Genomic DNA, 16,665 nt, shown 5'->3' on the forward strand with positions numbered 1-16,665 from the left:
CCACTGAGCAACACTGGCCATCCCCCCTCCCCCCCCCCTTTTTTTTTTTTAATTAATCCTCACTGAAGGATATTTTGATATTGTTTTTAATTGGTTTTAGCAGGGAGGGAGAGAGGCATTGATGAACATATTAATGATCTTGGTGAAAACTGTTTCGATGGAGGAATTAGTGGAGGGAGAAACCAGATTAGTATAGTGAATCAGAGTATGAATAGGAGGAGGGAATGTAAAGAGAGTGACTGGGGTGGGACAACTCCAAAAAGTTTGGCAGTGAATGTAAGAGAAAGAAATAACTACTATTGTGGTTTATATGTTTACTAGACTCTTGGTGCACAAAACTTGTGCACTCAGGAGGGTCCCTCATCCTGGCCTGTGCCCTCTCGCAGTCCGGGAGCCCTTGGGAGATGTCCAACTGATGACAGGTCTAAGCCAGTAGTCAGACATCCTTAAGGCTGTTGCAGAGATGGGAGAGTCTCCCACCATTGCCCCTGCGCTTGCCAGCCGTGAGCCCAGCTTCTGGCTGAGCGGCGCTCCCCCTGTGGGAGCACACTGACCATTGAGGGCAGCTCCTGTGTTGAGCGTCTGCCCCCCTGGTAGTCAATGTCTATCATAGCATTCCTTTGGTTGATTTGCATATTAGCCTTTTATTATATAGGACTAGTGGCTCAGTGCACGAAATTTGTGCATGGGAGGGTGTGTCCCTCAGCCCAGCATGCACCCTCTCTAATCTGGGATGCTTCAGAGGATGTCCAACAGTCGAACATCCCTCTCACAATCTGGGACCACTGGCTCCTAGCTGCTCACTTGCCTGCCTGCTTGAGTGCTCCTAACTACTCTGCCTGCGGGACTAATGGCCACCAATTGCACCCACCTTGCAGCCTAATCACCCCTAAATGCTCCCCATGCTGGCCTGATTGCCCCCAACAGCACCCCTCCACCCTGCCAGCTGCTCACCCCCAACTTTCCCCCCTTGCTCTCTTATGGTCCCCAACTTTCCCCCTTTGCTGGCCTTATCGCCCCCAACTGACCCCCTCTTGCTGGCCTGCTCGAGCCCTATTGACCCCCCCTCCCAGCCTGCTCACCCCCACCTGGACCCCTCTTGCCGACCTGCTCACTCCCAACTGCCCCTCCCTCCAGCCTGCTCGCCCCCACCTGTCCCCCCTTGCCAGCCTTCTCACCCCCACTGTTCCGGATTGCTGGCCTCATCATCCCCAATTGCCCGCTCCCACTGGCCTGCTTGGGCCCCCCCCCGCCCCCTGGCATGATCACCCCCAATTGACCTCCCCTTTTTACCTGATCCCTAATTGCCTCTGCCTCAGCCCCGCCACCATAGCTTTGTCCAGAAGGATGTTCGGAGGTCTCCCAATATAATTAGCATAGTACCCTTTTTTAGTATATGCACAGAGGAGGGTGTCCCTCAGCCCAGCCTGCATCTTCTCCAACCTGAAACCCCTCGAGGGATGTCCGACTGCCTGTTTAGGCTATATCCTGGTGGATCAGTTGGACATGCCTCTTACAATCCAGTAGTGCTGGCTCCCAACTGCTCACCTGCCTGCCGCCCCTAACCGCTTCTGCCTGCCATCGTGATTACACCCTAACCACTCCCTTGCCAGCATGATTGACACCTAACTGCTCCCCTGCTGGCCCGATTGCCCCTAACTGCCCTTCCCTGCAGGCCTGGGTCCCTCCCAACTGCCCTCCCCTGCTGGCCTGATCACAACTGCCCTCCCATGCCGGCCATCTTGTGGCAGCCATCTTGTGTCTACATGGGGCAGCCATCTTTGACTACATGGGGATGGCCATCTTATATGTTGGAGTGATGGTCAATATGCATGCTACTCTTTTATTAGATAGGGTTTTAATGATGATGGAGACTTAAAGCATATTTAAATGTTGACAGTCTGACATATGGAGGAGAAAGGTGAGGAGGGCATGCATTATAGAGCTGGTTAGGTTCATAATGTTAAAGAAGAAGGGAAAGGGAGAGAGAGGTAGAAACATAAATGATAGAATCATTGATTGGCTGCCTCCTGCACACCCTCTACTGGGTATTGAACCCGCAGCCCCAGCATTTGCCCTTGGTCAGAATCGACCTGGCACCCTTTAGTCCGAAGGCCGACACTCTATCCACTGAGCCAAACAGCTAGGGGAAGGCCAACTCTTAAGTTATCTACTGCTAGGCTACATGGAGTTCTCAGTGGATGTTCAGAAAAACATAAAATTCTCATAAAATTTATCCCAATTCATTAAAAAAAACCCCACATTTTAGTCTTTTTTTTTTTTTTTTTAAATATACTTTATTGGTTTTTTACAGAGAGGAAGAGAGAGGGATAGAGAGTCAGAAACATCGATGAGAGAGAATCATCGATCAGCTGCCTCTTGCCCAGTCCCCACTGGGGATGTGCCTGCAACCAACGTACATGCCCTTGACTGGAATCGAACCTGGGACCCCTCAGTCCGCAGGCTGACACTATCCACTGAGCCAAACCGGTTTCGGCCATTTTAGTCTTTTTTATTAATACTATATTGCTGCTAAGATGGAGATTTATATACCTATGTATACGATGTGTATTTATAATATGTATATGTAATATATATTATATATATATATGCATGTGATAGGTATTTAACATGTATATCTAATATATAATGCTTTTACATTTTATTAATAGTAAAAATGATCAAAAATAATTAAAGGGTTTTTCCCTTTTTCCTTTTATATTTCAAGCAGTTCACTTCCTGTCACATGCTACATTTTTTTGTAGGAGACCTTTGGCTTTTGCTATTGAGCTACTCATCTTCTCTAGCTGCTTGATAGATATTTTTAGTATTTATCAAAAGAGCTACAGCAAACTGCAAAGCCATCAAAACTACTTAAAAACAACACAAATCACTTGTTAATATAGACTTAAGTCAGTAACATCATTTGGATAGTAAGAAAAAAACAAATTTTTGTTGTAATCTTTTTTCTCTCTTTAAGGACACAGAGAGAGCATGGATTTACAGAGACTTAAAGAAACCTCAAATAAGGAAGAAATATTCGTAAGTAAATCCTTTTAACAGCATAGCTCAATTTTATTTTGCTGTTTTGGGGTTTTGTTCAAAATAGAATTAGACATTTTTTAGTAAAAATATAGATTTAGCAGAGATCATCATCAACATGATGATTACAAATATTTGAAGCTAAACATAATTTGAAAAAAGAAACAACAAATACGCAAAAATGTACAATCAGCTTGCATTTTAAGACTAATGTAAAATAAACCACATATTTAGAATTTATTTATTTATTTTTTTAATATATTTTATTGATTTTTCACAGAGAGGAAGAGGAAGGTAGTTAGAAACATCGATGAGAGAGAATCATCAATCAGCTGCCTCTTGCACACCCCCTACTGGGGATGTGCCCGCAACCAAGGTACATGCCCTTGCCCAGAATCGAACCCAGGACCTTTCAGTCCGCAGGCCGACGCTCTACCCACTGAGCCAAACCGGTCCCGGCCACATATTTAGAATTTTAAAAAAAATGATTCTCCTATATGTTTCCATAGACTAAATATTTATCAAGTTCAACTCTTTCTCACAGAAGTTTATAAGAACATAAATCTGGCTCTCAAGGAACCTGTAGCAATAAAATAGATATGCCAGTAACTATAATATAATGTGCAAGTGCATATTCAATAAGTGTTTTTTAAGTAAATTTTAAAATACAGAGAAAACTGGCAACAAAAGTTTTGTTTCCTGGCAGAAAATTAGTTTTTGTTCTTACCTGTTGCTTTCATAAATTAGCCATAACTATTTAGAGCCTCAGAGGTTATAATGTAGTAAAAGGAAGGAAATTAAGAAGACTAGAGGTCCAGCTGGTGTTGCTCAGTGGTTGAGTGTCAAGCCATGCATCCCATTGAGATTCAATACCTCGTCAGGGCATATGCTCGGGTTGAGTGCTCAGTCCCAGTAGGGGGTGTATAGGAGGCAACCAATCAATACTATTTCTCTATTTCTATCTCTCTATCCCTCTCTAAAGTCAATTAAAAACACACACATTTTAACCATTTGAACAACATGAGCCTTTGTAGACACACACAGCGGACCTTTTTTAATTATCGTGGCAGTTAACTGGTTAAAAAAAAAAAAAAGACTAGAGAAATATTAAGCTTCTCCTTTCTTTAAAGAACTGAAGTGAAAATAATCAGGTGACAAATGTAATGAAAAACAAAGCTATAGCCAGTTTTTAGGAGTGATTATTCCTTAGATGTCCATAGTTAATTGTGTAATTACTGTCAGAGCATGTCATTTATTGTCCTGCATATAAAAGAAAGATTCAGATGCATTTTAATGATACAAATACTAACATTTGTATATTTAATAACATATTCTGATTAAAATATTTTACTAAAATAAATAATTTAGCTTAATGTCTGTTAACTAGATTTTGTTAAATTGAGATTTAATTAGTGATGATATGCAAATTGAGATAGAATAATTACATGGGTGCTTTTTGTTTTCATATTGGCCTTTAAGTTTGTATTTCTTATCTCAAATAGGTCCAGCAGAATGATATAAGAAATACGATTCTGGAGTATTCAGAGTTGTCTAAATATCAGGCAAATTCTTTTTAGTATTTGTGGGAGTCAAAGTCAATTAAAAATATACCTATGCCTTTAGATGGAAGGAGTAGGTATAAGTTCAATGGACTTACCATAAAACTATAATTTACATGTTGTTTTCTAACCATTTTAACTCTGGCATACTTCTAAAGATCTGGATTTTTTTCATTATATATAATGATCAAAAGAGGAGAGAACTACATAAATGGGTTGAGTGCATTTAGGTAGCCTTAGCTGACATATGATGATGAAAATGAAAAGATTGGAATGAAGAAGAAAGGAATGAAAAATAATAATAAGTAAAAAGAAAAACAAATAAATCTCTACCAAAGTTGGTTTTAATAATTCTTAAAATGTAGACATGATATGTATACATTCCATATAAGGTTTTTCTTGAACATGTTTTAACTGTAGTGGATTTTTTAAGTAAATAAAGTGTATATGGGCCTTTATAAATTTTAGTAGAGCTGTTTATAATTGGAATTATTTAAGCTTAAAATTTCTTATATGTTTTTCTATATCCATATATCCTTTTATTAAAAACCCATACTCACTATATTATTTTGCTCAGTTATTCAATTTATTTGTGCTAGTGTAAGAGAGTTCATTATCTCTTATTTTACTTCTTCCGAACAGTATATTTAGCTGTACAAGTGTGACATACATTATAATTTGGATGGTATATTTGTTCACTTTTTATTAGTGAAGGTAATTTTTTAAATGTTTTAATTTTGTAGTTGGATACTTGGAGTACTAGAATTTGGGAGGTATTTGATACCTTTTAGCATTATTGATAAAACTTAAATAGATTATCAGTCTGTGCCTGAAATTGCCTTTGACCCCAGACCTATGCACTTATATGACTATAACCCAAGACTATAAATCTTGTAGTTACATATACTTATTTAGTGGAGGTAACTATTTCAAGTTGAAGACATCAGAGAAGACTTCATAAAGGAGGCAGAATTTTGAAAAGCCATGAAAAGATATGTAGGCAGTTCTTTAGATAAAAAGGTGTTTCAGGTAGAAGCAGCATAAATAGTTGTGAGGCAGAGACAGAAGATATGTAGAACATGGTAAAACAAATGTTAGTTTTTGCTAGTGAATAGGTTCATCTGAGGAAGTTCTAGGAGATAGGGCAGTGCAGTGGTCCAGTCTGAAGGTAGTTTAGTAGAAGTATATTCCTTACTCAGTGGGATGGTTCTTCTTCATCCAGTCATTCAGGAAAACAGGCTAACACTAGCCTTTTCATTGTATGGCTCTGCTATCCACTAAGGTCATATAATAGAACACAGAAAAGCACAGGAGAAGTTTTTATGAGCCAGGCGTAGAAATAGCATACATCATTTGCTCTGAAATTCAAAGGGAGAGAACTTAGTCATGTGATTACACCTAACTGTAAAGGAGGTTTGGAAACGTATTTAGATGCTTGAATAAAGTAGAGGAGATTGAATTTTGCTAGACTATTTGCAGTCTGTGCCACAGGGCCAGATATATAACTGCTTAAATATCAAGTGAAATATTTTGAAAAATTTGTTAGAATCAAGGGAAGAAGCCATTGAAGATTTTTGGTTATCCTTATGGGAACCACTTATCCAGCAGCAGGGTATAGGATGGATGGGAACAACCATAGACACAGGGGACTTACTAGGAAATTTAATCCATAATTCAGGAGAGGTAATAATATCTGGAAACACATGGAAATGAAAAGGAGTTTCTAAGTATTAATAGTGACTATTGTAGAACCATGTGTAGAAAAGCAAATTCAAAAGAGTATGAGCCCTAGCTGGTTTGGGTCAGTGGATAGAGCATCAGCCTGCGGACTGAAGGGTCCCAGGTTCGATTCCAGCCAAGGGCACATGCCTGTGTTTCGGGCTCCAACCCCGGTGAGGGGTATGCAGGAGGCAGCCAGTCAATGATTCATCATTGATGTTTCTATCTCTCTCTCCCTCTCCCTTGCTCTCTAAAATCAATAAAATATATTAAAAAAAAAAAAGAGAGTATGAATTAGTATGGGAATAATTACGTTGTTTAAAATAATTAAATGTGTTGCCGGGTCCGGTTTGGCTCAGTGGATAGAGCGTCGACTTGGGGACTGAAAGGTCCCGGGTTCGATTCCGGGCAAGGGCATGTACCTTGGTTGCGGGCACATCCCCAGTGTGGGGGTGTGCAAAAGGCAGCTGATCGATGATTCTCTCTCATTGATGTTTCTAACTCTCTATCCCTTTCTCTTCCTCTCTGTGAAAAATCAATAAAAATATTTAAAAAAATAAAATAAATAAAAATAAAAAAATAAAATAAAATAATTAAATGTGTGAGAACAGCAAGCCAATCAGGAGTTTCTGAATGGTAGGAAAAAATACAAGACTTACAGCTTACAAGAGAAACAAAGGTCAATGATATATATTGATATAGGATGTCATCAAAAGGGAGGAGCTAAAGATGAGGAGTAAACTAAAATACAAATGTTCCCTTTTCTTAGGAATTAAGAGGAGAAAAAGGTATAATGAAGTAATATTCACAAAGATGACAGTTATTATGATGTTGAAGCAGCCATCACAGAATCAGTGCAGGAGGATTTCAAGAAAGGAGAATATGTAATAATTGCTGGTACTTTAGAGAAATCTAGAAGAATAAGATCCTAGACCACTGAATTAGGTGGCCTACAATAATGCAATTTCAGTATATTGGAGGTTCAAAATAAAAATTGTGGAGATTGTAAGGGATAGAGGAATTAATATCACTATATTCAACAGTAACAGGGTAGTTCAAGAGCTTGAATGAGGAGCAGAGTTATTAAAGGCTTTTCTTCTTAATTTGCTTAGAAAACAGATTTATGAATGTTTTAATATGAAATGAAAAAATTAAAGTTTTAAAATAATTGCATCTCTTGGTTAATCTTTTAGTTTCTTATAATGAGGGAGAGCTGATTGGAATTATTTCAAAAACAAGAAGACTCGGATAGGGTGAAATTGAGCACTTAAAATGATAATCTTAGGCACAAAAGTATAACTTCTTTTGTGATAGGAGGACTGATAGAGGGTTGTCCAATATTTTGGACAGAAATTGCTAAATCTCTTCTCTAACTTATGACTTAAGATATGTGTGTTTTAGTGTATATTAGTTATACATGATTTTTTTAAACTAAAAGGAATAAAATAATCTTGGGAGTTTATTGATTATTTGAATCAGCCGGTGTGGCTCAAAGTTTAAGTGTCAGCCTGTGAACCAGGAGGTCCCGTTCAATTCCTTGTCAGGGCACATGTATATAACAAGATGTCACAACAGGATCATCTCCCATAGGTGCCATTTCCTTTTTTTTTTTATCCTCACCCAAGGATAGAATTATTGATTTGGGAGGGACAGACAGTCTGCTTCCTCCTATATGAGCCCTGATTGGGGATCAAACCCACAGCCTAGGTAAGTGTCCTGACCAGGAATTGAACCTGCAACCTTTTCTTACACCAGATGACACTTTAATCAGTGGAGCCACCCAGCCAGAGCTAGGTGGCATCATTTTGCTGTTGTGAAACACTTGTTATATACAGGAAATCCTTTAGGATAAATGGACATTTCTTTTTTTTTAATTTTATTGATTTCAGAGAGGGAGAGAGAGAGAGAGAAACATCGATGATGATGAGAGAGAGTGTCAATGATTGGCTGCCTCCTGCATGCCCCCTACTGGGGATTGAGCCTGCAACCTGAGCATGTGCTCTTGACCAGAATCGAACCTGGGACATTCCAGTTCACAGTCCAATGCTCAATCCACTGAGCCAAACTAGCCAGAGCTAAAAGGACATTTCTTTCTTTTTTTTTTTTTCTTTATTAATTAAGGTATTACATATGTGTCCTTATCCATCCCCTCATTTCTTTCCCACACCCCCTTCACTCATGTCCTCACCCCCCTGGTGTCTGTCCATTTGTTAGGCTTATATGCCTGCATACAAGTCCTTTGGTTGATCTCTTTCCCCTTACCCCCACCCTCCCCTACCTTCCCTCTGAGTTTTGAACATCTGATTCATGCTTCTCTGTCTCTGGATCTGTTCTGGTTCATCATTTTATGTTGTTCATTATAATCCACAAATGAGTGAGATCATGTGATATTTATCTTTCTCTGACTGAATTATTTCGTTTATCATAATGCTCTCCAGCTTCCTTTTTACAGCAGCATAGTATTCCAATGTGTAGATGTACCACAGTTTTTTAATCCACTCATCTACTGATAGACACTTGGGCTGTTTCTAAATCTTAGCTATTAAATGGGCATTTCTTAATGGGAAAGGGTAAACGTCAGGGTTTCCCCACACAGATTTCACCTTTTAACAGTAAACTTATTACTAAATGGACTTAATGTAGAAGTATGCTGAAAATTTTTAAATGAACAGATAACTTGTTGGTAAAAACAAAAAGGAATTACAAGTTTCCATGAATTGGCAGAAAAGTGGTAGCTGTGTTTTGAATTAAATAATTTTGAGTAATTTGATTAGTGGAAAAGAACAGACTATATTAGAATATTAAGTTCTAGCTCATGGTGGTAAGAAACTGAGTTCTTGAACATTTGTGGGTTATATACAAATCTGAAAACTATGAATTCTCTTCACAGAAAAATGAACATATACAAAAATTTTTCTGTTAAGGTATAGAGTTTTACAAATAACTTGAAACACACTCATCAATCCCACATTAGATTTTCTAACTAATGTGTCATTGCAGCATAGTGTATATAAACTACTTTTAAAGTACTTTTAAAGTTTCATTATAGTGTGACCTCTTTATAGATGAAAAGAGGAAACAATGTGAAGGTATCAGATCTTCTCCATATTACTTTAATGCATTTCACTACTTTATCTGGAAAAATAAATTGGTTAAAGAAGAAAGAGTTAGCTATTGAATACTAAAATATACAGGTAGAACAGTTGAAACATGAATATTTTAGCAAAACAGTTTTGTGACTCCAAAATAATCCTTCTACAAATAAGAATTTAATAAGGAGGGTTGGTTTAGAAACTATTATTGTCAATGAATACAAATTGGACAATTGGGTAGAAATGTGTAGAAGTCTGTTTATCTTCTCATATCACTTTATAAGCTCAGATGAATTCTAAATTTAAATGTAAAAATTCAAATTACAAAAACTTAATTTTATAAAAAATCATGTAAAACCAGTGCAGTTTCCTAAGCATATAAAGAATAGAAAATATTGCCGGGACCAGTTTGGCTCAATGGGTAGAGCGTCGGCTTGGGGACTAAAGGGTCCCGGGTTCGATTCCGGTCAAGGGCATGTACCTTGGTTGCGGGCATATCCCAAGTAGGGGGTGTGCAAGAGGCAGCTGATCGATGACTCTCTCTCATCGATGTTTCTGGCTCTCTATCTCTCTCCCTTCCTCTCTGTACAAAATCAATAAAATATATTAAAAAAAAAAAAGAATAGAAAATATTAAGGAAAGGATGTAAGTAGATTTGAGTACTTAAAAATGTAAAGCATGGAAAGTCAAAGTAATTTAGAGGGAAAAAAAATTTGACAAGTAATGGTCAGATAGATCTTTGTTATATAAATAACTCATAGAAACTAATAAGAATGTTACCAAAGCACCCCCAAAGAAATTGCCCTTCTCCCTCTTTACCCTTCCAAATCACTTATGACTGTGTTAGTATAAAATAGGAGCAACAGTAGCATCAATATATTTTGATGCATTTTTTTTATGTTAACATTGAAGAAAATAATTGTAATTTGTAATATACCCTTCAGTGTCCAGGTAGAATAATAAAGCACATTAAACTAAATAGATCTACTTAGGACAATGATTTTAAATTAATTTTAATTGTTTTTAAATTGTGTCTATGTACAATATACAGAATGATATTCCTTCTGAAAACACTTTGAAACACCTAAGTTCTCATGCTGGATTTACTGAGTGTTACCAAACTTCTATTCCTCTTCATTCAGAACAAGGTGAGTGTTTTGACTCTGAATTATGTTATCAACCATACACATTTAAGCTTTAACTGTATTTTATGTATATCACACGTATGAGTAATGAATGTTTCTTGAGTCAAAAAGTGAAGATTCTGACACATCAGTGTTGCTGTAACCTTGAATAAAATACATAATCCTAACTTTTTAAAATGTTTTTATTGATTTTAGAGAGAGGGAAGGAGAGGAATAGAAATATAGAAACATTGATGAGAGAGAAACTTTTATCTGTACAGTAATTTGGTCAAACTGTTTTTCTAATTTAACTTTTAAAAATAGCTAATATGTCCCTGGCCAGTGTTGCTCAGTTAGTTGGGCTTCATTACCTTCAGGGCACATGCCCGGGTTGCTGGCTTGTTTCCAATAGGAGATGGTCAGTCTATGTTTCCCTCTCACACTGACGTTTTCTCTCTGTTCCTCCTTCCATTTCTGTCTAAAAAAATAAATAAAAATATTTTTAAAGAATAAATTAATAATGAATAATAATAAATAAAGCAAAAACAGTTAATACATTTAGTTGGTTCAAGATAAAATACAAACACTTTGAAAATCAGTCTCTCTCATTCCAACACTACATATAACCAGTGTTGTTGTTTTTTATATTCTAGAATTTCATGCTTGTCCAATCATGCATGACAATATAGTCTTTTCTACCTCTCTCATCTTTTCTACAAAAGGTAGCATATCATACAGTGTTGCTTTGCACTTTAATTTTTCTCTTAAAATTAAATGGCCTACTGTTGTTTGCATATCATCTTTTTTATGAGTCAGTTATATATGCACATAAGTTTATTATTCAGCTTCTCAGTTATGTACATAAAACCTTTATTAGGTTCCTTAAGAAAAATAGCACTAAATTGTCCCTCTCACCATCATTTCCCCTTTTATTCTCTTTTGGTAAACAGCACTATGAAATTGGGTTTATACATTCAAAATACAAGTTGGTTTAGCATTCAAAAATATAATTAATGCATAATAACAAATTAAAGGAAAATCGTGTAATTATTTCAATAGATACAGAAAAGGCATTTGTTGAAAATCAACATTCATTCATGATTAAAACTCTTAGAAAAGTGAAAAATATGAGTTTCGTTAATCTGAATAAAGTATATCTCCAAAAAGTAGTTATCACAAATATTACACTTCATAATGAAGTATTAAAAGTCCTAAGTGGGGAACAAGACAAGAATTCTGGCTGATCTATTTAACATTCTAGCCAGAGCAATCAGTGAAGGAAAAGAAATGGTAGATGGATTAGGAGGAAAGAAATAAAACTCATTATTTTCAGATAACATGGATATTATTTCTAAAGTTAATGGGCTTATAATTTTTATACTCATATTTCAGTTTTAGGCAATATTTATTAACCTTTCACTAAAAAAGGCAATGCTTGAACTCCCCTTCCCCACCCACGTACACACACCTCTCTATTCCCCTTATACACACCCTTGCCCTTTTCCAACAGTATAGTTATATCATAATTTTGATTAAATGAACACAAGATTCTCTGCTACTTGGCTAAATTTCTTCAAGGTATTCTGTCAATTTCATTATCTTGAAAAAGTTTTGCCCGTAGTCTTCTAATATATTTCAGTCTGGTCTTTTTGCCTTTGGAATACAATTTTTGTTAGAAGATTTTCATTCACCATTTATTCGGTGGTTTTCATTTATTGTATTATTATTGGTAAATTCTCTCCAAGTTAATTTATAACTTAACAGCCTAATTTAAAAAAAAATAGGCTTATTTCTAGTTTGTTTAGAATCAACAAAATAGGTATGATAAATGTAGCATCTTAAATCAGGAGGAAAGATGAGGTGTTCTGTTTTTGCCATTACAATGAAATGATACATCAACAAAATTACTAATTACAACATGGTTTGTTTTAGGCAAGATAATGAAATCAGACCAAATGTCCACCTATAGGTGTTTGGTTAAATAAATTATTATGTATCCATAGTATGAAGTTCAATATAGTATTAAAATAAAATAGAACTTTATGTACTAATATAACACAGATCTCCATGGTTAAGCTTTAAAATCCAACAACCAAAGTTTCTTAAGATATCCTATCTAATAGAGGGAATATGCTAAATGGACCTCACACAATCGTAAATACTGCAGTGCCCACAGCCAATAAGGATAGACTATGCTAATTGACTGTCACACCCTCAAAGATGGCAGCCCCCACAGCCACAAGATGGTGACACCAAGTCCTCTCAGCCCCATCAAAGTCCCCCCAATCCTCCTTAGCCCTCCAGCCGCCCAGGGCTGGCCTGAGGCACAGGCAAGCCTCAAATGGCAGCTGCCCAGCCGCCCGAGGTTCAGGTAACCAGGCTGGCCAAGGCTTGTGCTGCTTAAAATGGCGGTAGCAGGGGTATGATGTCTCACCTTCCCCTGACCGCCGGGTTGCCTCCCGCCCCTGAGGGATCCTGGACTGTGAGAGGAGACAGACCAGGCTGAGGGATCCCCCCTCTCTACTGCATGAATTTTCATTTACTGGGCCTCTAGTATAATGTATATTATGATATCATTTATGTAAAAAATGGAGGGAAGTGGGGGGTATATATACATAGACACAAACCCAAAATATCCCTGAAAGGATACACAAGAAATGTGGGAAGAGAGGAGGAAAAGCAAGACATTTTTTGTTCATACTCTTGTTTCCCTATTGCCTTTTCACAAAAATAAATTGAGTAATTTTGATGTCCTGCCAAGAAACCCATGGGCCTCATGTAATTCTGATGTTCAGCAGAGCTTAGGAAAGGATAAATTGTCATATGAATGTTATACTATGCCTAGAAACATTTTGTGTTCGGTTAGTTGTTTTTTGTAAAAATATTAAGTTGTATAACTTTTGTTTTCCAATTTTCTTTAAGTGAAAAGTAGCAGTAGAAGGCCATCTACAGAAGAAACTCATGAAGTAGACTCCAAAGCAGCTTTACTACCGGTTTGTACATTTCAATTAAACAATGAATCTCTTTAAATGCACATTTGTTAGAGAAGAGCTAAAAGATGGTGATATTTAAGATTATATCTGGCTTTCAAAAGAATTTTTACCTGAGAAAACTGACATCTCTATGGTAGTTTTAGAAAAGAGTTTCTCCTGTAGTGAATAGCCAGGAATTCTTTAAAAAGAAAAATATATATATATATATATATATATATATATATATATATATATATATATATATATATATAATTCAGAAAAAGAAAGGTAGGAACCTCTATTTGAATTAAAACTTATTATATGAAGTAATTTCCAGCCAATTGAGGTAATATTTGCTTTTATAAACCCTTTTTAAAAACAGACTCTGGTAGAAAGCAGAAAAATTCTTTCTTTATAGTTAAGTACAGAAATCAGTGCTCTCAATTATGATCCTGGATAGTCAAGAACATTATTAACTTTCAGCTATACGGAGGTAGATTATATTATTAAAATTCATATTTTTTGAGAAGTTACTTGAATGGGGAAAGGGAGTTCACGAACAGTTTCACAGCCACAATTACTTTTTCTAGAAGGATCCATCTTGGACTTAAACTGCAGAGTATTGCCCCAAATACAATTCCACTGAAAATGACTTCACAGTGTCAAATTACAAAACTCATGGGAGTCAGCTCTGGCCGGTAACGCAGTTGATTAGAACATTGTCCTTGATATGTCAAGGTTGCAAGTTAGACCTCCGGTCAGAGCACATACAAGAAGCAACCAATGAATGCAATAAATAAGTGGAACAACAAAGTTCTTGGGAGTCAACTTTATACAGATAGTATTAGAACTCTAACAACTGAAGATAGCAGAATTATTGGTTACAGACTGTAAAGTATGATTAAAGTAATTAAAGCCATAAAAGAGAGTATTACAAATAATGAAAAAAAGAAAAAATACTACTCAAAGAGACTGGCAAATTTGAAAAAAAAAAAATCTAGAAATAAATAACTTATTGGAGGTGAAAGAATTCAGGAAGTGTAGTCCAAACTGGGGGAGTAAAAATAAATCCACAGCTATAAATATTATAAAACTACCGAATGAAAACCATATGCACACATACACACAGATAGACTTCAATGAAAAGTGCCTAAATGTTACTAATAATTTCTTTGTTCACAATTTGCAGTATTTTAATTTCTCTTTTTTTATACTTAAATATATATATATATATATATATATATATATATATATATATATATATATAATTGATTTCAGAGAGAGGGAGATAGAAACATCAGTGATGAGAATGTATTGATGGGCTGCCTCCTGCATGTCCCAAGGGCGGGATCTAGCCCTGCAACCTGGACATGTGCTCTGATTGGGAATTGAACGGGACCTCCTAGTTCATAGGTTGATGCTCAACCACTGAGCCACACCAGTCAAGCTAATTTTTCTCTTAACACTTTGATGTGTTTTTCTTTTGGCAAGGGGCACATCTTATCTTTGAAGTCATAGAAACAGATGCATATTTAAAGAAAATAGCTACCAAAAGCTAGGCTCTATGTTATAGGAGATAACACTCATGAAATTCTTTATTCCATTGTGTGGAATGGCATTATTTATTATTATTTTTTAGCCCTTCATTCTTAAAACAGGAAACAAAACAGAGCTAAACATTTCTGATTAATCTGGAGATATTTTTTTAACTTTTTGTTTGTGTTTGTTTTTGACTAAAGGATTGGTTACAAGATAGACCATCAGACAGAGAAATGTAAGTAAGCCTTTTCTTATCATTAGCCTGTCCAGTAGAGTCTTTTTTTTTTCCTTTTTGCATCATTCCTGTAACACTCCTTTATCAACCAGTATTGATTATTTTAGCATCTCCTGTCTTAACATAGAAGAGGTTGGGGAAACTTGTTTATTTTGAGTTAATTATTAATTTAAATTTATAATTTTATCTAGTTATACTATAATTATAGTCAGATTATAATTACAACTACTAAAATCATCTTTATAATGATACAATTATGAATTTATTATTTAGTTTTGTTTTCCACCTTATCTTAAATAAATTTGTTCAAAGACCTCGTTTGACACTTTAGTTCTGCATTTTCATAATTATTTTGCCCATCATTCTAAGCAACAAACCTTGCACTGGTTTTGGAAAGCACTTTGGTAATTAGAGCAGTAATACACAGAGAGCCTCCCTACAGGGGACCCACTAGAAGGCTGGAAACAAAAGACAATCAGATGGTAATCATCCCCAGAAAGTAATAATTTTTTAGTATAGACTAAAGATAAAGAAGAATAAAAGAGAATTTCTGTGTTTCCAGCTTGGGAATTAGTATGCTAGGATTCCAAAGAACATTTTAAAAAAGCCTTTGACATCCATCTGATACTAGAAGTATGGTAGAGTTACACTCTGATATGGACTACTTGAGAAGGGAAGCCAATTTGATGAAGATTATTCCAGTCTTTCCCCCCATTTCCTTCTGGGCATCAAAACTAGATGTGAATATATTCAGACAGAAATAATTCAAATGCCCCATGGATAAGCATTTGTTGAGATACTTTGGGTACCCTGGCCCTGAATGGCATTTGGAAAAGTTTTCTATATCATTCCTCCTCAGAGAATACTATCTTTTATAGCCAAAACCATAGAAAGTAAAATACATAATAGGTACTTAAAGTTTATTTTTAATCCTCAACTAAGGGTATGCTTATTGATTTTAGAAAAGGGGAGAGAGAGAGAAACATCAATGTGAGAGAGAACATTGGTTGCCTCCCATTTGTGCCCTGACTGGAAATTAAATCCACAACCGTTCAATAAATGGGACGATGCTCCCACCAACTGAGCCAAACTGGCTAGGACAAAATTGATTTAATTTAGCTAATAAGGGATCATTGTCTTAAGATGTTGATCCTTAGGAGTACCCAGAAAGGTGGAGCTGCTCAGCATTCTTTGGGTGCTGAGAAAAGTGTGGCTTAGCAGCAAAGAATGATGCTAGGGTCAATATACTTATAAAAATGTTTATGTTATTACAAATCAACAGGAAACATCAGGATCAGATAGAATGTAACAAGTAGAAAGAGACTACAAAGGTCCTCTACTCCAGGTCCTCTACTTTCAGCCCTTAGCAAAGCACAGAGCTGT

General features: G+C 36.3%; 1 protein-coding gene across 1 annotated transcript in view; it reads left to right on the forward strand.

The window, feature by feature from the left end:
- Positions 1 to 16,665, forward strand: part of TRPM7 (transient receptor potential cation channel subfamily M member 7) — a 114,973-nt gene that overhangs the window by 83,669 nt on the left and 14,639 nt on the right. The window contains exons 27-30 of the mRNA XM_084894040.1: positions 2,981 to 3,042; positions 10,464 to 10,560; positions 13,459 to 13,529; positions 15,248 to 15,282. Coding sequence (XP_084750166.1) covers positions 2,981 to 3,042; positions 10,464 to 10,560; positions 13,459 to 13,529; positions 15,248 to 15,282 — 265 coding nt within the window. The remainder of the gene's footprint in view (positions 1 to 2,980; positions 3,043 to 10,463; positions 10,561 to 13,458; positions 13,530 to 15,247; positions 15,283 to 16,665) is intronic.

Source organism: Pipistrellus hanaki (assembly GCF_964339955.1).
Source record: "Pipistrellus hanaki genome assembly, chromosome: 1".
Classification (NCBI taxonomy): Eukaryota; Metazoa; Chordata; class Mammalia; order Chiroptera; family Vespertilionidae; genus Pipistrellus; species Pipistrellus hanaki.